General features: G+C 40.6%; 1 protein-coding gene and 1 long non-coding RNA gene across 3 annotated transcripts in view; one reads left to right on the top strand and one right to left on the bottom strand.

Moving 5' to 3' along the window:
* The window catches only part of PSD3 (pleckstrin and Sec7 domain containing 3), a 734808-nt gene that overhangs the window by 76081 nt on the left and 637772 nt on the right, over nucleotides 1-20955 (top strand). For both annotated transcript variants that reach the window (XM_042983313.1, XM_042983312.1), the window contains exon 3: nucleotides 648-1528. In XM_042983313.1, the coding sequence (XP_042839247.1) occupies nucleotides 764-1528 (765 nt within the window). In that variant the 5' untranslated portion in view covers nucleotides 648-763. The remainder of the gene's footprint in view (nucleotides 1-647; nucleotides 1529-20955) is intronic.
* Nucleotides 13179-14072, bottom strand: LOC122237892. Its single transcript, XR_006216623.1, has 3 exons — nucleotides 13736-14072; nucleotides 13410-13576; nucleotides 13179-13323 (listed from the first exon to the last, which is right to left on the bottom strand). It is a non-coding gene; the product is annotated as an uncharacterized LOC122237892 (long non-coding RNA).

The following is a 20955-nucleotide window of genomic DNA, read 5'->3' as shown; positions in this document are numbered from 1 at the left end:
TGTCTCTCTCTCTCTCTCTCTTTTTTTCCTTATCCCTTTTTCATCTTTATCTCTTTATTTCTATTTATTTGGGTGTGTGTGTGTGTGTGTGTGTGTGTGTGTAATACCATGTATTTTGATGTGGGACTATGGGACTAACACTGGGAACTCCTAAATAACCATAGGGTTTAAAGAGGAAATTCATTAAAACATTAAAGTTGTTTACAACTGTACATTATCAATGCAAGCAAGGTGGATTAAAAGTACACTTTGGAATGTCCTGGAAGCTTCATCTACAAATAACACAGGGTCTCACAAGTCAGACACCAAAGAACAAGTGTAGCTAATATAGAATTCAGGATTAAACAATGAAACAAATAACTTTAATATTTTCATTTCAAATATGGGGAAGGGGACATTTAATTACGAAAAAGAAATTCAAAAAAGAAAGAAAGAAAGGGAAGAAAAAGAAATCCCATCAGACTCACCAACATGAGAGTGCTGACTGTTGACTGTCCCCTCCCACCTCTCATTACTAGAGTGTTCTCCAGTCTGTCTGGTTTTGTGATTCTGTAAAGTGAGTGCTGAGTCCACTCTCACAGCAACATTATCCCCTGCTCCTTGAAGACTGCCCCTGGGTCCTGAAGATGTGTCATTTGCTTCCTCAGGCTGTCATTGGAACCATGGGGCCAAGTCATGTCTGCCCACAGCTGCTGGCATTTGCATCCCTGGGCACTGAGGTCTGAAACTCGACCCTGGCAAAGGCCCTACCCCCTTGGAGGAAATGGCTGAACAGCCCGAGCAACAGCAGATGAAAACTTCCTTCCTCTTCATCCAGCTGCAGGCCCCCCTTGCCCGAGCTCACCCCTCCCAGTCTCCAGCTACTGCAGCCTGGACAGCAGCCCCAGGGGGCCCAGAGGAGGGACACATTTTCCCAAGTCCCAGGACTGGCTTCTTGGCAGGCCGGGACCTCAGGCACACACAGGGCTTGGCTGCTCCTCCCTCCCGCCTGCTGCAGAAGGGGGGCTCTGGGACAGAGGAACCAGCTGCTTTCAGTTGCTCTGCTCTGAAGGAGGAGGAGAGAGAGGAAAAATCCCAGGATCTGGATGTAAGAAGAGGTGGTGTCTGCAGAACCCCACGTCACAGGCCTTCCCCGGCCCCCGCCTCCAGGAAATTTGGACGACTGCAGCCCCTGTCATGCAGACTTCGTAGCCCAGCTCCCGTTATGAGCAATGAAAGCAACAATCCCTCCATGGGCTGGGAGCACTGGCCAGTCATCACTGCCCCCCAGGACCTGTGGAGCAAGGACCCTTCGTCTTGGGATGCCTTGGGATGTTCAATGCCACAGGTCATCCTGGCTCACGCTACTGACAGGGGTGAAAGTGCTATGCTGAGGAGAGGTGTTGCTACCTGCCAGATTCTTCCCAAGAGCTGTGAAGAGGGCATCAGCACCACTGTGCAAGCTAGGAGAGCAAGGCTCTACAGATACTGTCCGCCCATTCAGACCAGCAAGAGCTACCCGGCCCTGCCTGCTGCTCTGCCTCTCAAGGTAAGAAAGCCCATGTGGCTGAATCCCCAGACCCCAGCTGTTCCCAGAAGAGAGAATAGAGAATGGGGACAGATGTGCCCACTAGAGCTCCCAGTTACTCACACTTGCATGTCCCCTGCACTGTCGATGGGGTAAACCTCAGTAGCAGAGGTACTCATCAGCCACAGTCCCCCTGCCTTGGGCCTAGATCTTTCCTCTCTGCTCTGCCACCTTTCCCAGCCATTAACAACATTTTGTTTGGAAGGAGAGGATGAATAACTGTTTCCCAGATTTCCGACAAAGATAGGAGAAGACAAGTTAGGCAAGGAAGTACATACTTTTAGGGGAAGACCAGAGGGAAGGATAAAGGAGGTACATAGACTTTTATTGAGCCCTATGATGTGTCAGCCATTATGCTAGATGTTTTTCTATATCCCATTTGTTCTCATAACCACCCTGAAAAATAGAAGCTCATACCCCCATTTCAGATGGGGGGAGCTGAGAAGTGGCTAGGCAAAAATCCTCCCCCTTCCAAAAAGAAAAAGTACAGAAGCAAAACCTATTCTCCAGAATGGGCTCTGGGTACTTTAAGGAGGCTTCAGTGAATTTTGTGGAGGTTTTCAGAACTGAAGTGCAGCCTTGGAACTCAGCCACACCTTCTAAAGCCCACATCTACCTCCCATCACCCCCCCACCCCACCCCAAGAAGCTATATAGCCCTGAGCATTGACCTCCCAGCTTCCATATCCCAGTAGGAATGGAAGAGATAAATCTGTGTGGTCTTCAAGGGTCTCTTCCAGCTTTTATGGGCTCTGTCTCCAATCATGGCCATGCTGGCTCATTGTTATTAGCATCTTATTCTCTGCATCTCTGACCCAACCTCCTCATTGTGATGGTGTTCTCTCCACCCAGTTCAGGTATACAGATCACAAAATGGATGGACAAAATAAAAAAGTATGCTTTTATTTTCCCTTTATTAACAGTTTAAACAATTTGCTATACTTTGCACATAATATAGGTGACAGGGGTGAGGGTGAGGAAGAGCGTGTGTGTTGGGGTTGGTGGGATCAGGGAGAAGAATGGGGACTTTTCTGGGGTATGGGAGGGTAGACATGGAGGGGACTCTCAGAGACCTCACAGAAGAAATGAATGAAATTCCCATCAGAAAATTGGTCTTCCATGGACTTGGAAATGATGTGGCTTCTAGATTCTGTGGTTCTCTCCTACATGCTTCTATACAACATCCTTCCATGCTCTTTCCCCTTTTAACAGGGAGCCTGTATAGTCACAGGTAAGAATCAGGGAGAAAGGATGAGCCTAAGTTCTATTCAGAGGGGAACTTTTGGAAGAAAAGAGATGCTAGCATGTTCCCTTAAGAAATAGTTTACATTCCTTCCTGGTTCTTGTATCACTCATTTCCTACAGGGATTTAGGAGGAATGACATACCCATGCGTCAGAGCCCTGTCTCTTTTTGTGTGGTCACACAGTAGTTGTTTATGTACTTTGATGCTGGTTTGATAACTTGAAAACTCTATCTTTTCCTATTCTCCCCTCCCACCTTCCGGGTATAAACCAAAGCCTCAGAGCCATTTCTCTAGGGAGAAGTACCTTGGGAGTTGATCCAAGTGGGTATATTTCTCCCTTGTCTGCTTCATGTAGCAACTTTTGTGAATGGGCTCCCAGACATCTGTCCCATCTAAACTAAGCGATGCAAGATTCTGGTCTAAAAACTTAGATTTGTATACTAAAGTGTTGGGCCAGTAAAAGGGACCCTCAGTAGCCTTGTCTTAAGGGAGAGAAGAAGAGAGGCAAATCAGTGAGACACCTGGGTAGGACCAGGGAGTACATGGTCTGTGTAGGGTGTCCATCTAGGGTAGGACTCAAGGGGGTTAGGAAGCAGGGCTACAAAAACTTATCCTTGAGCTTGCTGGTCAAACATGATTCCCTCCATAACAGGAAAGATGGGAGTTGTGAAATTAGCACCCTCAGACCACAAGTCCTTTAAATGCTTTATGGCTATTATTAGCCAGGTGATCCCTGCCTAGTCTTCTGTGCTAGAGAAAGGAGTACAGAGAGAGGTTTTTCCATCTTCCCAGTCCTGAATAGATTAAGGTGTCTGGATTTGATAAATTAGTGTATAAGAATTCCCTAGTCCTCTCATGCTTTGGAATTTAGCTGTAGAAGTCACTATAAAATGGCAGCAGCCTGATTAAAAATGTCTTCTTGTCACCTATGAATGGAAAGCCCTTGAATACCCGTAGTGGAAACTTTCACCTGATGTACTCATGAAAAAATGTGATGGATTATATTTATTAAAGTGAAATTTTGGTTATATGGAAGCAAAGTCTACACACTACACACTACATGTACACACTACATGTGTTTCATAGGCTTGAGGTCCTTGTATCAACTTTCCAAGCAGATAAATCTGGATCTTAAGTGTAAAGTCTCTTCTTCACAATACCCCAGATGCCTAAATATATTGCCTCACAGTTGAAACAAATGGACTCCAATATGAAAATTATTGCTTTACATCCTTCCAAGTATCATAGGGAGTGAGTGCAGCAAATCAAATCAACTGGTTTTTAATTTATAGTAAAAACAACTATAGCACTTTATGGCCAATATAGAGCTTCCAATGCACTATTTCCTCTTATTAAAACATCAAAACTCCATGAGGATATACATTATTATCATCTCCACTTCATGGATAAGGAGACAAGATGCTTGTAGATGGTCAGCAACTTGCTGGATCCCATGACTAGGATATGGCAGCTCAGGACAGAACTCTAATTATCCAATTGGAAGCCAGAGCCCTTTTAGCCTTCTTTCAGTGTCTTCTGAGAGGGTGAGATTTCCTTAGAAGGCAACCCACTACTTCCTGGAAACTGAGACACTCTACTCCTATTTTCTCTGGTGGAGAGGATGGGAGAAGGACCCTTGGGAATATCAGGTCTAGTGACCAGCCTTGTGTGAACAAGCACTGCTTTCTAGAAGCAATGAAGGTCTGGGTTTGGAGGACGTGGTGTTCCAGCTCTGGGTAATGCCAGCTTGAGGGCTGTAACATTCCTGTGGTAAGTCCGTCAGTGTGAATCAGAAAATGTTCCATGGTCTGAGGCCACAGCTGCCCTAAGGATTTCTTGGGCCCATGTTCTGCTGCCTCTCTGTGGGAATGAGAGGAACTGTTGATGTGTGTCTTGAATTTGGGGCTAAAGATACAAAGACCATACCAAGATAAGACAGACACAACACAAAAGAGAGGGAAAAAAAGCTTTCTCTACAATCATTTTGGAAAATTTCCAATTTTTTTTAAAACTAGGTCTTTATATCTTACATATTTTATGTTTTGAAGTAACAATGACTTTTGGTATTTAAATCATAGTAATTAAATATATTTTAAAGATCTTCCTCCTAGTACTATTTTTACAACAACCCCCCCCAAATTTTCATCTATAGCTTTAAATTTCCCAGAAATTTTACCTCTCTCTATTGGCATTCCTTTTTTTCCCCCCTCCTCTCTCATCTCAAAAGCAATCACCTTTTTGAGTTTTTATCACCAGCTTTTAGGAATGTTCAAGTTTAGAAGACAGAGTGGAGAATGAGCCAGACAGATAAGGAGCCCATGGGAGGTATCTGGATTTGTGGGAAGGAGACAGGGATGGGTAGTTCTTCTTTAAGATAGTGAATACAAGTGTGATGTAGGTCTATTTTCTTATAAGTAAGCCCTGGCAAGCAGACTAGAAAAAATAGTTTTAACTTTCTGCATCTTGGATTGTTTTGCTTTAAAATAAGACCAATGTCTGAAATATAAGTCTGTAAGTTTTTGACAGAAAGTTTTTATTTAAAATAAAGGTCACTAGCAGTGGAATTTATGAGATGAAAATGAAGCTCTGGTTCTGTCAACTAGCTAGCTAACTAGCTAAGTGGCCCCTGACAACTCACTGAACAAAGTTGGTTATCACATTTGTTCTCTGAGGTCCTTCCAGTTCTGACTCTCCATGATTATGAGAATCTATGGAGATATCTGGAATCTATGAATCCAGAAAGGGAATGAAAACTGTTTAATGAAATAAAAGTATTAAAACAACTTAATCTCATCTACCTCAACTTGTCTCTAAAGATTAATGGTTTTATCAAGTGACTTCTCTGCAAGAAAGACATACACATTGGGCTTGCCTCTCTCTCAGGGAGATCTGGGACTCCAGTGGGCACTGGGATGGTTATATATGTGAATAGCACAGTGCCTGGCACTTCACAATTAGTTGAATGAATGAATAAATGATGGAATGAACCTCATAAAGTCTGATTAATGCTCAGTGATATGAAAGGGTTAGTGCCTTTTTTGAACAATAAAACAAATCCCCACCATGGAATTTTAGGGCCAGAATTCCCAGCTGTCCATCCCCTAACCGTTGATATTTCCTTCTCTGACCAGATTTCGGTTGAATTAAATTCCATTCTGGAGTTGAATACTGACCCTCCCCCTCCCCCGGGTATACTTAAACCCCCTGGAAGAGGTCAATATCTTCTCTGGGGTAAACACTTAATTACCCAAGCATCTTTGACTTTTCTGACCTGTTGTAAGCTTAGAAACTGTTCTGCACATAAAACAGTAATCTAGGTAATTCAATCTTTACATTAATCCTTCTTGGCGAGCAATTTAGAATTTTAAAATAGAAATTAGAACAAAGAGAGAGCTTGCACAAATGCCCATATAGTAGTTTTAACAGTAATATAGATAAATGTGTGGTGGTGTCCCTTTTAAAAGATTTTGGTACTTAGGAGACAGTATTGATTGGATTGAAAAGCTTATCTTTAGTCTATTTTACATTGCATTGGTTTTGACACAGATGTCTTGATTTATTACTCGAATAAATGAAGTCTGAGATAGCAGAATGAGTTTCAATTCTTTTTTATCTTGCAATTTGCCTCAGCGTTCCCATGACAACATTTTCTCACTCTTTTTTTCTCTCCTTACTCTTTCCTTTCGCATTCAAATACAGACATCTTATGATCATTGTACAAGTGCTACCCTCATGGAACTATATACACTTCAGCATCTTGATTGGAAGTAGAAGGCAGAGAGCACAGGGGCCACTTTACATTTGGGTGACCCTGTGGCATAGAGAAAAGCAATTGGAGTGGGAGCTGGGACATAGGGGCTGTGGCCCTCTCCTTGATTCAAGTTAGCTAAGTGAGGACAAGTCTCTTCATCTGGGTCTTAATTCCTTATCTGTAATGTGAAAAGATTAGACTGCTTTCCTCCCATCTAGCTCTGTGATTCTAAGTCCTTGCCAATCCATTTGTGCCCATATTTTGGAAATTCAACCAAAACTATAGCTTTTGATGATAAAAGCCCATCATATTTAGAAGTTACTATGAATTGGGAAACTCCTTTATTGGTAAAATTAGATGCCTTTCTACTATCCAGAGGATAAATAAGAACTGAATGTATTTTAAAACACTTTATACGAATATATACCAAATTTTCTAATCTTGAGTGTTATTTGTTTTTACAAAATATTGGTATTACTCAAATATTAGGTTTGGCCTGAGACATTTGGACAGAAGCTAAAGTTGAGGGGTTTTGACTATACAAAAAAGAGTTGTGTTTTGTTATTCTCCCATATTAAAAGGAAATAAATCTGCTGAAAGGTGTTTTTAGTCTCTTGAATCAATTATTCAGCAAAGAAAATGTTGGCAATCAATTCCAATCAGAAATTAAAACCTAGAATGATGAAGAGACTTATCTTCACTTAGCTAGTTTGAATTAGTTTCAACAGATTGCCTTCGTTTAACTTTGAAAGCTTGTGCCCTTGAACAAAAGCGTTCTATTAGGATTCTTGTTCTAGTTAGGATTCTTGGTTGTGTATAACAGAAATCTTCAAAGATACTTTATCCCAAATGCAGGGGACTCATTGGAAGAAAGATACATGTGTAAGTGTATAACCCCAGGGCAGAGGCATAGATGGTCCTCAGGACCAATTGGAATGAGAGCTCCAGAGCTTTCAGGTCTCTCTCTTTATCTCTTTTCTTTGTTGGACTCTGTTCCTCTCTTTACTCTTCTCTGAATCATTTTCTCTCTTTCTGCACATCTGCTTCCTCTACCCCCTCTTCCACAGGGAGGAATATGGCCACCCACAGTTCCCAGGCTTACATCTCCTCTCTTTAGAGACAATTCAGACCAAGACTGAAACCCCTTAGGACTGCTTCCCAGCCCCTGGGAAAAAGCTCCCTGGTCCATTGTGGGTTGGGTGTCCCCCCAGTTTACTATGGGGCATGGGCAAGCACAGCTCACATGGTACTATCAGATCTGCTGACAGGCCAAAAATGGTGATGAATATGTATATCTTAGAAAGGGACAGTTTCTAGAAATTAATGCGATGTGGAGAGGAGGGGAGCAAATATGGACAACGAACACAATAAATGACCAAAAACACTGCCAGGGTGTTGTCAGCTAAAATTTATAAAGTGTTTGCTTTGTATAAATGTCCTGTCTGAGTCTTTTCAAATTTAAAGGAAGCCAGTTTTTACAGCCTTTGGGGAGATTTTAAAAAGAGCATCCCTGAACTAAGCAATATATTAGAATCAAACTATTGCTTGATACAGTTTATGAACAGATTTCCTTTCAGAATCTGATACTGGTTATGACGTTGTAAATTTTCTCTTTCAAATATGTTTCTTTGTATATTTTTCAGAGACTATAGGGTGCTATAAGAGTTACACAAATATAAGTCCTTAGTGAAAGTGGGGTTCCATACTAAGCAGATAACCATCTTAGATTCTGCATGTGATCTCTTCCACTTTACAGCAACTCACTGGGACTCCTGACCAACAGTGTTCAAGAATTAAGAACAACAAAAATCACAGACATAAGCCACATTCCTTGAATTGGGCTATACTGATTCCTTGAACTGAACCATATGAACAAAAAACAAAAGGTGGGCAAAAGAAAGAATGATGGTTCCATATAGTTAACGTTGTTGGGCTATTGCAGGGCTGTGTTTTTAGGAAGCTCCCTTTCCCTCATTCTAAAGTAATCAGCAGTTCCGACTCCTTTTTTGGCTGCCCTTTGTGTTGTGCATATTTCCTGTGATTATATTTAGTCAATTTTAACTTTTTGGAAGTTAACTTTCAATTTTCAGGATGTGTGAATTTGTATTAACCTTTAAATTACCAGGTCCAGCAGATTATGAGGGCATTATTCAAGCATTTACAATGTTTTGTCATTTGAAAATCCTACTTTATCAGCAAGAAGATTTACTTCTCTTTATTGAATTCTCAAACTGATTGTATGGTAAAGTAACAATTAAAATGTCACACCATTTATCCCATGTCATAAGCAGAAAGATCTCACAAGAGCTTGTTCATATACACTCAATCTTTTCCATAAAGGATTTCAAGTGCACTGCAGCTATAGCACAAATAATAAATAAAAATAACGGCAAAGGTAAAGGTAAATAGGAATAAATAATCAGGTCTAGGAAATTATAAATAAGGATCAAGATGGAGAAAAGATCACGTCAAAATCAGGAAAACAACAACAACAAAAAATGCCATAAAGGTCCACAGAGTTGGTATTTTTGAAAGTCAGATTTGGATCTGTGCTTTCTATATATCCAAGCTATAAGGGACATGGTTAGCTACACATTTCTCATTGTGTAGAAAAGTTGGAGGAAAGGAAAGGAGAAGGGGAAAAGGAAGGAAGGAAGGAAGGAAGGAAGGAAGGAAGGAGAGAAGGAATGAAAGAAGGAACAGAGGGAGGGAGGGAGGAAAGGAGGGAATTTCTGTAACATGTTCCACAGAAATAATTCTCTCAGAAAACCAAATATTGCTTAGCCTTTAAAATAGCAATAAAAAATAAAATTTGGGTAAAGTGTTTTCTAAGAAACACTTGATATTTACTATTTCCTTGTTTCTTTAGATGTATATACAACATAATATAATTTTCTTGATAACTTGAGTAATTACTACAATAGTAGTATTGTTTGTTGGCAACTTTACATCAGTAAGACTATTTGCTTTTATGCATAATGCCCCCAAATATTCTGCTGTGTGAGTTCTTATTGCTGTTTAGTAATTTTTCAATTTCCTACATGTTGGCCTATTCCTTCTTGCTATTATTAATGTGCCTACATCTAATGTACTTTTAAAATCCACCACAACCAGGAAACTAGATAACAAATGTGTTTAAATTGTAAATCAACTTTGTTAATTATGTAAAGTAAAAGTAAAAATGCTCTTTGTGAGGGGTTGAGTGGCTCATCTAGCAGGAAATCTCATGAGTTTTAATACGGACTTTTTTTCTTCTGATTTTGTGTGTTCAGACATGGTACTTCTGCTTTCTATAACTATGGTCACAATCTGGATGAATAGTTGCTAAAGAAATAATTTCTGGACTCATTCATTCAATAAATATTTCTTGATCATTAACTATCTGGCAGGCACTATTCCAGGCACTGGGGATACAGCAATGAATAGGAAAAAGTCCTTACTTATATATTCTGGTGGGAGCAGGAAATGAAACAAGTAAACAAGACATGAACATACAACTTCAGATTGTGACAAGTGCTTGGAAGAAAATAAAACAGAAGGAAGTGGTGAAGTAATCTGCATAAGAATGAAGTTTAGTTTGAAAGTGAGAATTGGCCTCATGGGGAAGGTGACTTTTGAAGTAAGACTTGAATGACAGGCAGGAGCCAACCATGGAAGATCAGGGAGGGGAAGGTTCAAGGCAAGGATTAACACAAGAATCCCATGTACCTGCAGATCAATAGTGAGCATAAGTTACTAGAAAAGTCAAAGCCATAGGCAAGGATAGATCATGTAGAGCTTCATAGACTCAGATAAGAAGTTAGAATTTTATTCTAAGTACAATGGGGAGCTTTTGGAGAGTTTTAAACAGGAAAGAAATGCAGAAGTTAAGGGAAGGATGGGTGCATTTATGAAGTAACTGCCCTACAGTTACTCTGCAGATTAGAGAATTTAATATTCTTGCCCACTTCCTAATCTTATCAAAAAATCCTTGAGGCACACAATTTAACTTCCTCTGGATGATAGAGAGCTCTAATTTTTTCCCCAAAGTCCTTTAGCTCTGAACTGTAGAGGCACGATAAATTCATGAAGTATTAAGACAGGTGGAGGAGGGGAGAATACTCGTTACTCAAGTATTTGAGATTTCCCTGAATGAAACTGCATACTAATGATAGACAATATGAGCAGGTCCTCTCAATATTTGTAATCTTGAAATGTTTGATTTTGTTTAGGATAACAATGTTTAGTATGTAAACAGAAAAACTTTCTCTCTCTTCCGTATCATTATAAAATGCATTGCACATAATAGGTGCTCCATAAATATAACCTCTAGGTTGTCTATGGCAAAGCCACTCTAAGTGACCTCCTCTTTCACTAATTCCTTCAGTTCTTCCCTCACATCCCTCCGTTCCCTGCACTTCACATTTGTAAGGCATTACTTATGATGCATCCAGGCTGGTGACTTGTCAGGCACCAGTGGTAGTTGGCACTGTTGGAGTGGATTTTATTCAATCCAAAGTAGAATAAAATTTCAAACTACCTTTGGGGTCATAAATTTAGCATAGTGGTATATTTATGAAAATATATTTCTCTTGTGGCTTAAACTAGTGCTCTCGGGTGGGCCTGTGGCCAAGGAATTACAGTAATATTTCTCTTTGGCTCAACTTGTTGACCTAATTTCCTAGGTCTACTTTGCAAATAATCTTTGTGAAAAATGTCCCCTCAATAGTAGTAACTATTCTCCTAAAGAGCCAGCTTTACTCCATGCCTTGAATAACCTATAAAATAAATATTTTCACCATAAATAATCATCCCTACTTTTCATGCCATTTGAGAAAGCTAATGGCAAAATTCTTTCCATTTTCATCCTCAATCTGTTTTAGTAGGTGAACTTTTTCTTACAATTCGCTACAAACTGCTCTTCCACCTTTTTATAGTTTTGTGAACCATTTATGGCTGGCTACCTTCTGTGCATTTATTGGGTTGTTTTATTGTTTGTAGCCTCTGAAGCCCTTTGAGAAAAAAACTATTACATAAATCCAACTAGATGGAATTATACTATTGACTACCTAAGTTACTCTAAGCATTACTAAATGAATTTTTTTAATGTTTCTGTTGGTTCTTTTTGTAAACATTACACAGGAGGGAGATTCTTTTCCTGCTTTCTATAAGCTTGAAGTTTGAGGCAGACAAACATATATACAAAGAGGCATTTTTAGACATATGCAAGAAACATCAGCAGAATACAGACAAAGGGTTATAACTTTGTGTATTAATCAGTATAGGCTTACACTCGAGTGATGACCAAATAAGAAAGTTGTGAAAGTTACTATCTGCACATCATGATTTGAGGTGAAAAGTCACCATCTCTGTTCCATATTGTCAGGGCATCTCATACTGGAGACGGGCTTCATGGGCCATCTGAGTGAAGGCAGGAAAATTGTGGCTGATTGACAGAATGTAAAGAAGGTTTGCATTTGGAGTTTCTCCTGGGTTCAGGTGTGAATTTCCTTATGCTTTAATAAAGAACATAATCCAATCATATACACATAGAGTGAATGTTTTCCTAACTGAAAATTATGATTTCTGGGTTGTAAGTTTATACCTTTTATTCAGAAGTATAAAAAATAAATTTAAAATAATAAGCTACATTTACTGAATAAAATACCACGAAAAGAAACACATATTTTAGCATAAAAATATGCATAATTTAATGCAACATTGGAAAATTTGAAGTCAGGACCAGAAAATCTGGACACAGACTACCATGTTTGTGTGTTAGAGAAAGGTAGACTCCCACCAGACCAAGAAGATTTCTCCTCACCCTGGAAGATTTCCTTTTGCAGGGTGGGGGGAGGGGCAAGCAGTGATGACAACTGATTAAGGCCACTTTGCAAGTGTTGTTGATAGGAGACTGCAGAAACACAGGAATGGGTCCTATAAGCTTAATCAAAGTCAGGGAATCTGAAGCAATTTCCTGGTCAGAGTGTGCAGGGACATGGGGAGGGGAGGCTGGGCTTGGGATGCTTCTTTGAATGCAGCACCTTTTGGAAGGACCACAGTCTTGCCTGTGGTACATGAAGGATTCTGTCATTCAGACAATAAACCAAAGCTGGTATCCAGGTTGAGAGAGGGCAGACTGTAATCCCTGAACAAAAACGAGGGTTAGAACTTTGTGACACTATAACAATATGTCAGTTCACAATAGTAATGTATAGATTGGCTTTTCTGCACCTTTCTTCCCTGACAAAATGATTATTGAGACCTCTTAGGCCCTTAATCATGAAGATAGACCAAAGAATTCATAACGTTAATATCCTTCCCTTGGCAAACTAGTCTGGCCTATACTGCAGGTGGAACAGACTTAACCTTATGAAAAAATTGGTTCCTATTCTGTTAATACCAGGAAAAAGAAGAAAATAATCTATTCATGAACTATAACTACAGCAGTTATCATTTTGTTATTTTTAATAAAATCACATTACAATCTTCCTCCAATACCCCACCTTCCTGGACTAGCAATAAATTCAGTCCCAGATATTCTCAGGGCTCTCTGTCCACTAAAATTGGGCCACTGGTCAAGAAGTTTCCATGATATGAAAGCATTCATGAATTCTTGCATTTACCTGTTCCTTCAGTGAGTGCATGGTCAGCTTAGCACTGTGTTGAAGAGCACAGAACCTGGAGCCAGACTCCAAGTGTGAGTCTCAGCTCTGCCTGCACCTTCCTAGCTGGGTAGCCTTGGATGAGTTACAAATCTCTCTGTACCTCAATTTCCTCATCTGTAAAATAGACGTGAGGTGAGTACCTACTTGATAGAAAATAATAATTTAGTTCTAATATAAATATAAAGCGCTTGGACCCATACCTGGCACAGAGTACATAGATGCTGGGGACCTCCAACTTCAATCACCAGTTCTCCATCCATCCTAACCTTTGCCAAACTGCCTCTCATTCTAGGCTGTGTGCTTTCAGGTCTGGCAACTCCATTGCTTCTGTGAACTTGGGCCTGGGGTCTGGACTCCCTCTGTGCTTCTAGAAGAGTAACACATAGGAAGTAGACAAGTCAGAAGTAGGGGAAAGGAAGTAGAGGTCCCTCTCCCTGTAGGTCTGAATAAAGATTCCTTCCACCACCAAATATAAACATAAAGGCTATTATTTTCCTTGTTTAATCATAACGTTTGTGTTACATACCTAATATCTGAGTTCTCTATTAAGTCATCATCTACTGCAGGCCACAACTGATGGGACCTTGAGAAAAGGAAAAGTATTGAAGCATAGAAATCTTCAGGAAAACAAGAGAGCTCTCTGTACTTGGAAGAGTAAAGTAATTTGCCTCTGAGTCCTAAACAAGGTTAGGAAGTGGGAGGAAAAATATTGAAGCCTGTAAAATCCTGACTAACTTCAAGTCATTTCATAAACACCCACCTTCCCTTTAATTTCTGCCACTCTCCAGCTTAAAACTTCCCCCAGGGTACTGCCTCTGAGCAGCCCCCAGAATTAATCAGGATTCTCTTTATACTTGCCAGGCTCAGGCCAACACCCTCCTCTCCCAGACACTTGTTTCAGCATCTTTAGCATCTTCTAACAGAAGAGAAATGTCTTGAGGGACACTGTTCCTTGACATATAAACCTCCCCAAGGCACAGCAAGGGACTTGGCTTAAAGGGAGGGGAACTGGAAAAAAATAAGGAAAAAATTCACAAATTGATGTCAATAAATTATTCTGCCAGTCAAGATGGTTTAGAGAGATTTTTAATTATTAGACCACATGTAAAAATAAAACACTAAGACTGGGTCTGTCTTGCCTAAGTAAAAAGGAAAGAGTTAAGGAAAATTTGGATTTTACAAAAATTTATTGATAAACTATGTTGGTTCTCTGGATTCAACATCCTTGATTCAAGTTGCTTGGTTAGTTCCAGTGTCCTCTTTTATCTTTCTTTCTTTCTTTTTCTTTCTTTCTTTCTTTTTTTTCTTTTTTAATTTTTAGGAGGGAATACCAACCTTCATTTATACTTGGGTTTGAGTTCACAGCAATTTTTTTTTAATGTTTATTCTTAGAGAGAGAGAGCACAAGCAGGGGGGGGCAGAGAGAGGGAGACACAGAATCTGGAGCAGGCTCCAGGCTCTGAGCTGTCAGCACGGAGCCCAATGCGGGGCTTGACTCATGAACACAAGATCATGACCTGAGCCAAAGTCAGCCACTTAACCGACTGAGCCACCAAGGTGTCTCTGAGTTCAGGGCCATCTTAAACAGTATAGTAAAGCAGGAAAAAGCACAGGTCCCGCAACCAAAGTTCAAATTCCAACACAAACATATTAACTTTGTGACAACTGGCAAACATTATCTGGAGTTCTTTCAGTAAGGTGGAGAGAGTATCACCCCAGCTTCTTGTGTTCCAGGATTCTTTACCACAAAACTGGGGATTTGTTGTCTCACAGCTTCAAAGAATGAAGAGGTGGACACAAAATAAGCAGCAGGCAAAAGTTTATTAGAATATAAGATTAGAAAGGAAGAACAGTAGGAAAGCTCTCTTTACAGAGAGGGGACATTCAAAAGTGACTGCCCAAGGATTATAGGCAAGGGTTCTTGTTTAATAAGGTTCTCTGGTCAGCCAATTCCCCTTCCCTTTCCCCTTGTTCCTTCTCAGGTTCTACCCTTATTGGCTTGATAGCTCTAGGTGCTGGGTTGTCCATTCCTGATTGGCTTGTTTCCATTGTATGAGGGATGGTCTATGGCCATAGTTAGGTCTCTTGTCAAATTCCAGAGGGGGAACCTAAGGGAAAGTAGGTGGGGTGTGTTACATTCTTAAGAGAAACCTTATGCCTGAGGAGACTTGCTGAGGTCAGACACTCTCAGCATTGTTCCAAAATAGGTGTTTTTTTCCCACCTGAGGACCTCAGGCCCTAATCTTTCCCTCTCTGCCTACTGAATCCTATCTTCTCCTATCACACTAGCAGCTGTTGCAGCCACATCCACCCCAGCCTGCTTCTCAGGCACTCTACCTGAAAGGCAACTGGGCTGAAAGACAGTGGGCTCTGTAAGTCTTCATTCTGCTGGTTAGCGTGGGACTTGGCAAGCTGTCGATCTTTTGATGGAGCCTCTAACTCCAAATGTTCACTAAAGGCAAGAAATAGGAACTCTAGAACTGATATAAGGGCCAAGTGAGAAAAACTGCACATAGGTCTTCAGTAAGTATTAATTATTTACAAGTGTTGTCCAGGACAAGGATGTGTCCAAAGTGCGCAACGATTTGCAAAGTCGGGTGCACAAGACAATCTGTTTGGTACAGAAAGAAAAAGATTGTTGTACCCCTTTTTATGTTTTTCTCTCATCTTTTAAAATTTTTATTTTGTGTTTTAAAATTTACATGACATATTAATATGATAGTATTAATTGCAATGACTGGGTTCAGGGGAAAATGTTTTAACATTGCTAGGCATATCATACTAAAAACAAATATTGAAAACAAATACTATTTACATGACAATTTTATCTAATTCTTAAGCTTCTTGTAACATCATGATTCATCTGAAATAGGGCAGGAATGCCCAGAACAATGATCTAGTTCTGCTACAAACTCCAATGTGTGGAGGTTTTTCCCACAACACCAAACAATTCTTCTACCCCAGCTGGGTGCCCTGCAATGCAACTCAATTATGACACTACATGGAGCTAGCGTCAGATCCCAGATTAAGGGTTTAGTACTACAAGACTGCCCCACTTCCCCCATTTTAGATGCCAGACCAGATTGTCACCTTTGCTTCTGACTTACTGGCTGGGTTGAATTAGTTTGCTAGGGCAACTCACAGAACTCAGAGAAACAGTTTACTTACTAGATCACTGACTGGTTTCTTATAAAAGGATATAACTCAGGAACAGCCAAATGGAAGAGATCACAGGGTGAGGTATGGGGAAATGCCTTGGAGCTTCCATGCCCTCTCCAGGAAGACATGCCACTCTCCCCAAAATCTCTAGTGTTCACCAACCCAAAAGCTCTTTGAACCCCATCTTTTCTGGTTTTTATGGTGGCTTAATTGCACAGGTACAACTGATCAAATCAACCATTGGTATTTGAACTCAGTCTCCAGCCCCTATCCCCTCCCTGGAGGTGTGAGAATGGGGCAGTGGACTAAACTTTCCAACTCTAATCACAGGATATTTCCTTAAGGACCATCCCTCACCCTAGGGGCTTTCCAGAAGTTACTTCATTAACGTAACAAAGGACGTCCTTTAGGAAATTCCAAGAGATTTAGGAGAGACAAAGCCTGAGCATGGAAGGAGCAGAGAGAGAGGGGGATACAGATTAAGAAGCAGTCTTCAGGCTCTGAGCTGTTAGCCCAGAGCCCAACATGGGACTTGAACTCACAAGCCGTGAGACACTGATCTGAGCCAAAGTCGGAGGTTTAACCAACTGAGCCACCCAGGTGCTCCATCCCTTGTAATCTTGAATTCCTTACTTTACCTTATAAGATGAGGTTTGGAGTAGGGCTGCCAGATTTAGCAAACAAAAACAGCAATATTTGGGACATACTTATACTTTTCAGTATAACTGTTGTTATCTGAAATTCAAATTTATTGGTGTCCTATATTTTATCTAGCAACCCTTGGTTGGAGGTGTACTTGGCAACTTGTCCTTGTTTGGAGTCCACTTGTACTCAGCCAGCTAAGTGATTTCAGGCAAGTTACTTAACTTCTCTGGGCCTCACTTTCTTTGTACCCCTCCATTGTTGTGAGCATCCTTTTTATAGAGGATGTCAAGCACTTGCACATTTCTTGCACATAGTAGATAAGGTTCTTACTAAATTATAAGTATTATAATAATCACAGATGACCCTGTTACTTATAGTTTCAAGTATTACCTAGTTTTACCTAATGTTACCTAATATTACCTAGTTTCACGTATTTTTGTACAAATCGAATCTCCTTTACTTTACTAGAAGGTGGGATCCACATATGCACAGACCTGCACATAATGGGTACATAATTGGTTGAATTCTGTATAAGTACAGTTTCTACCCAAGCACTTCTGTTGAGTCTGATTGACTGGCTACTTGGCTGGCCCCTTTGTCCAATTCTCCTATTCCCTTCCTTCCCTTTCCCCCATAAGAAGAATAAGGCTTGGTTCCTAAATTATTTCAAATAAGATAAGCCCTTGTGGAAACTGCTTCAGTCAGTTTTTACAGGCCAATAGATCCCACAGCATGCATATGATTTACCGTTCATATTAAATTGAAAAGCTCCCTTGTGTAATTCTTTGGAACTACTGATGAAAATGAAAGGCATTCACCAGAACTGTTGTAAAGATTTAATGACACTTGCATTCAAGCTGCTGAAAGTAAATAATTATGATGCTGGGTGGCTATTCTTCTGCTGAGTTTAGACAGTTTAAAACAACTTGTCCTGTGTTAGCTTGACATTAATTCAAGGTGTGTGAACAATCTCCATCAGAACTGTGGGCAACATATGATGGAAACTTAGACATTTTTTTATAGATTTATGAAGCATAACAAGGATTTGGAGGAGGGGACCCTCAGGACAGTGACAGGGGATGGTGAGAAGGACTTCCTGGAAGGCTCACCTGTCCAGATCACCCTATGAGAGGGAGAGGTGCCCAGGAGAAAGCACCACCAAAAGTCACAGCAAGCCCAACTCTGGATGGTTTGTGTGTCACTGCACCAAGGCATGTCACTCGTCTTCCAAGCCAGATCTTTGTCCTGCCCCCACTTGCTATCAAGAAGGAAAAGAAAAGTGAAAAATAAAGACTGAGTGTGAATTTGTGTGTGTGTGTGTGTTTTTTTAAAGGTCCTTGACCTTTCAACTTCCCCCATTTCAACTCTGCTATTACTAAGTATCCCACTGGGTCACCCATTCTCCTCAGGTGTTCTGGGACCTCTGTCAGGTATCCCCTGAAGGGGAGAAAAAAATTTTCCTGGGTCCAAGATCCTTCTAGCTGGACTAAGGATGAAATTTACAGGGTTGTCTGGGTAGCCGAGTCAGTTGAGAGTCCAACTCTTGATTTCGGCTGGTCACGATCCCTGGGTCGTGGAATTAAGCCCTGTGTCAGGCTGTGCACTGAATGTGGAGCCTGCTTGAGATTCTCTCCCCCTCTCTCTCTCTCCCTCTGCCCCTTTCCCCCACTTGTGTACTCTCCCTCTCTCTAAAATGAAAAAATAAGAATTAAATTTACATGAGACAGATTAACATGAAAAAAACCCAGTTGCATTAGGTACACACAGAGACCCAATAATGAAATTGAGACCCAAAGAAATGACCAGAGCAAGCAGTTTTTATACTTTTTACCCAAAGAAACAATAAATCTGTGAGGCATTGACAGGACAAAGAAAACTTAGCTTTAGGAACTTCAATTAGTAAGGAATTCTAAACAGAATTTGGGCTGTGGTAGTAAATTAGTAAAAAGTAACAAGGGTTGTTCACACAGCCCTCTTGGCTCTAAATTTCCTATCTCTGGCAATTAGGATGTCTCTTTATTTCTTGTGCAGGGAGGGTAGCTTTCACAAGGGAGATTTATTTCCTGCTTTCAGGGGGACGGGGGACTGTGTGAGTGTCCTTCTTGCACAGGCTATCTCTTAAGTAACTTTTATTCAAAATAATCAATATGCCAAAGTGGTACATTTTGGGCAGCCTGCCCTTGGCCCCTACAGCTCTGTATGCAGGCTGCAGAGGAGCCAAAGTCAGGGTACTGGGCAGTCAGTCCTGAGTCCTAGCACATAAGCTTGAGCCATGAACAAATGAACTTAATTGAACTTTTGTGTATGTGGACGATCATTCTCTTCCACAGCATTATCAGAGAGCATTTCCCATGTACTTGACTAATGGAGGGATTTTCCATCTGATTCCGGGTGTTCCATGTTGAAAGCTAAAGGGAGATCCCTGCATTTGGCAAAAAAGACAGAATGCATAGGCAGATGTCAGGTGCATTTCTCCATGCTGGCCAGAAAACAGTACAGAGGGCTGCGTTTGATAAACCCATTTGGCTCAAAGCAGGAAATGAGTCCTACATGGACGGCTGCTGTCGGTCTCTCCAGAGCAGCTCCCATCTGCTTCACCTAGCTTACTGTGCTTCACTTCACCCTGAGCCTTGCGTGCCACCCTTTGCTGCTGGCTCAAGACACACTAGGAAAGACTCTGTGTGGACCACTGAATTGTAATTCCATCTTCTATTTCTGTCTGCCCATTTTTGTGGGATTTCCTGTCCTTTCACAAGCTATTTAAGTGATGCTCAGGAAACTTATGGTTCAGACTTGTGAGCTCATCGAATGCGTGGTTAGAGTCCAAGGGCTTTTCTGATGCCCTTTCTTGTGGGACGTGTTTTGGAGAACTCAGTGACTCTTGGTGCAATGACGGCTTTTGGTTTCCTTATCTCTCAAATGAAGATTTGGATGCGATGACTCTGGAGTGTCTTCCATCTCTAATATTCTGTGAGCTTCTGGAATGGAATTATAGGTATGAATATACTATAAAGCACTATAAAGTAGGTGTCACTACTGTTATTATGTTTTCCTCTGAATCATATCACAAACTAAGATGTAGCACAATGCCTATTTCTCTCAATAATTCCTTCAAATTGACCAATTTTTAAAAATGATAATTGAGATAATTGAATGTCTTCCCAAAGAACTCATCAGTCTTATAGCTTTAGCATTAACTTTCGTTCATTTAACAGATATTCCTTTGTAGGCTGTGTGCTAGACATAATGGATATTAGTAATAATCATAAAACCAGATTTGTTCTTGAAGTGTGTATAATCTAGCTGAGAACACAGACCTTAAATAAGTATTTAAAAGTATGATGAGTATTACAAGGAAGGACAAGATTCTACAGAAATGTAAAATGGGGGCACCCATCCTTGTTTGAGTGGGTAAGAAAAGTTTTTTGCCAGGAGTAACTATCCAGATTAATAATAACAGCTAACATTACTGAGTATTTATCATATGTCATCATGTTATGTGCATTATTTCATCTAAACTTCACAAGAGCCCCATCAGGCAGGGTCTATTATTGTTTCTACTTACAGACAAAAAAAAAAAAAAAAAAAAAAATCAAAGCAGTGAAAAGGCTAACAGCAGTTGGAGAGTTGGAGACACCTGATATGAGTGCAGGTAGTTACACACCATGTTCTTTGCTGACTCTGGGGTAGAAGAAACGACAGACAAGCCTGGAGACAAAGGCTGCGTCAGATCCTGCAGGTCTTGATGGACTGTGTGAAATTGCACTGGAAGAAAGCATCAACTGGTTACTACTCTTGGGAGGGAGTTTCTCATTGTCCCTCTGTTCCTCAAGATAATAATGTGTTTGTAAAAGAAAAACAAGCTGCTTTATCATTCAGAAAAGAAGGAGATGGGATGGTTTATATACAGCCAGAGGTATTAGGGTTTGTGAGAAATAGAAT

Source organism: Panthera tigris, chromosome B1 (genome assembly GCF_018350195.1).
Source record: "Panthera tigris isolate Pti1 chromosome B1, P.tigris_Pti1_mat1.1, whole genome shotgun sequence".
Taxonomy (NCBI): domain Eukaryota; kingdom Metazoa; phylum Chordata; class Mammalia; order Carnivora; family Felidae; genus Panthera; species Panthera tigris.
This window is presented reverse-complemented; position numbering and strand designations above follow the sequence as displayed.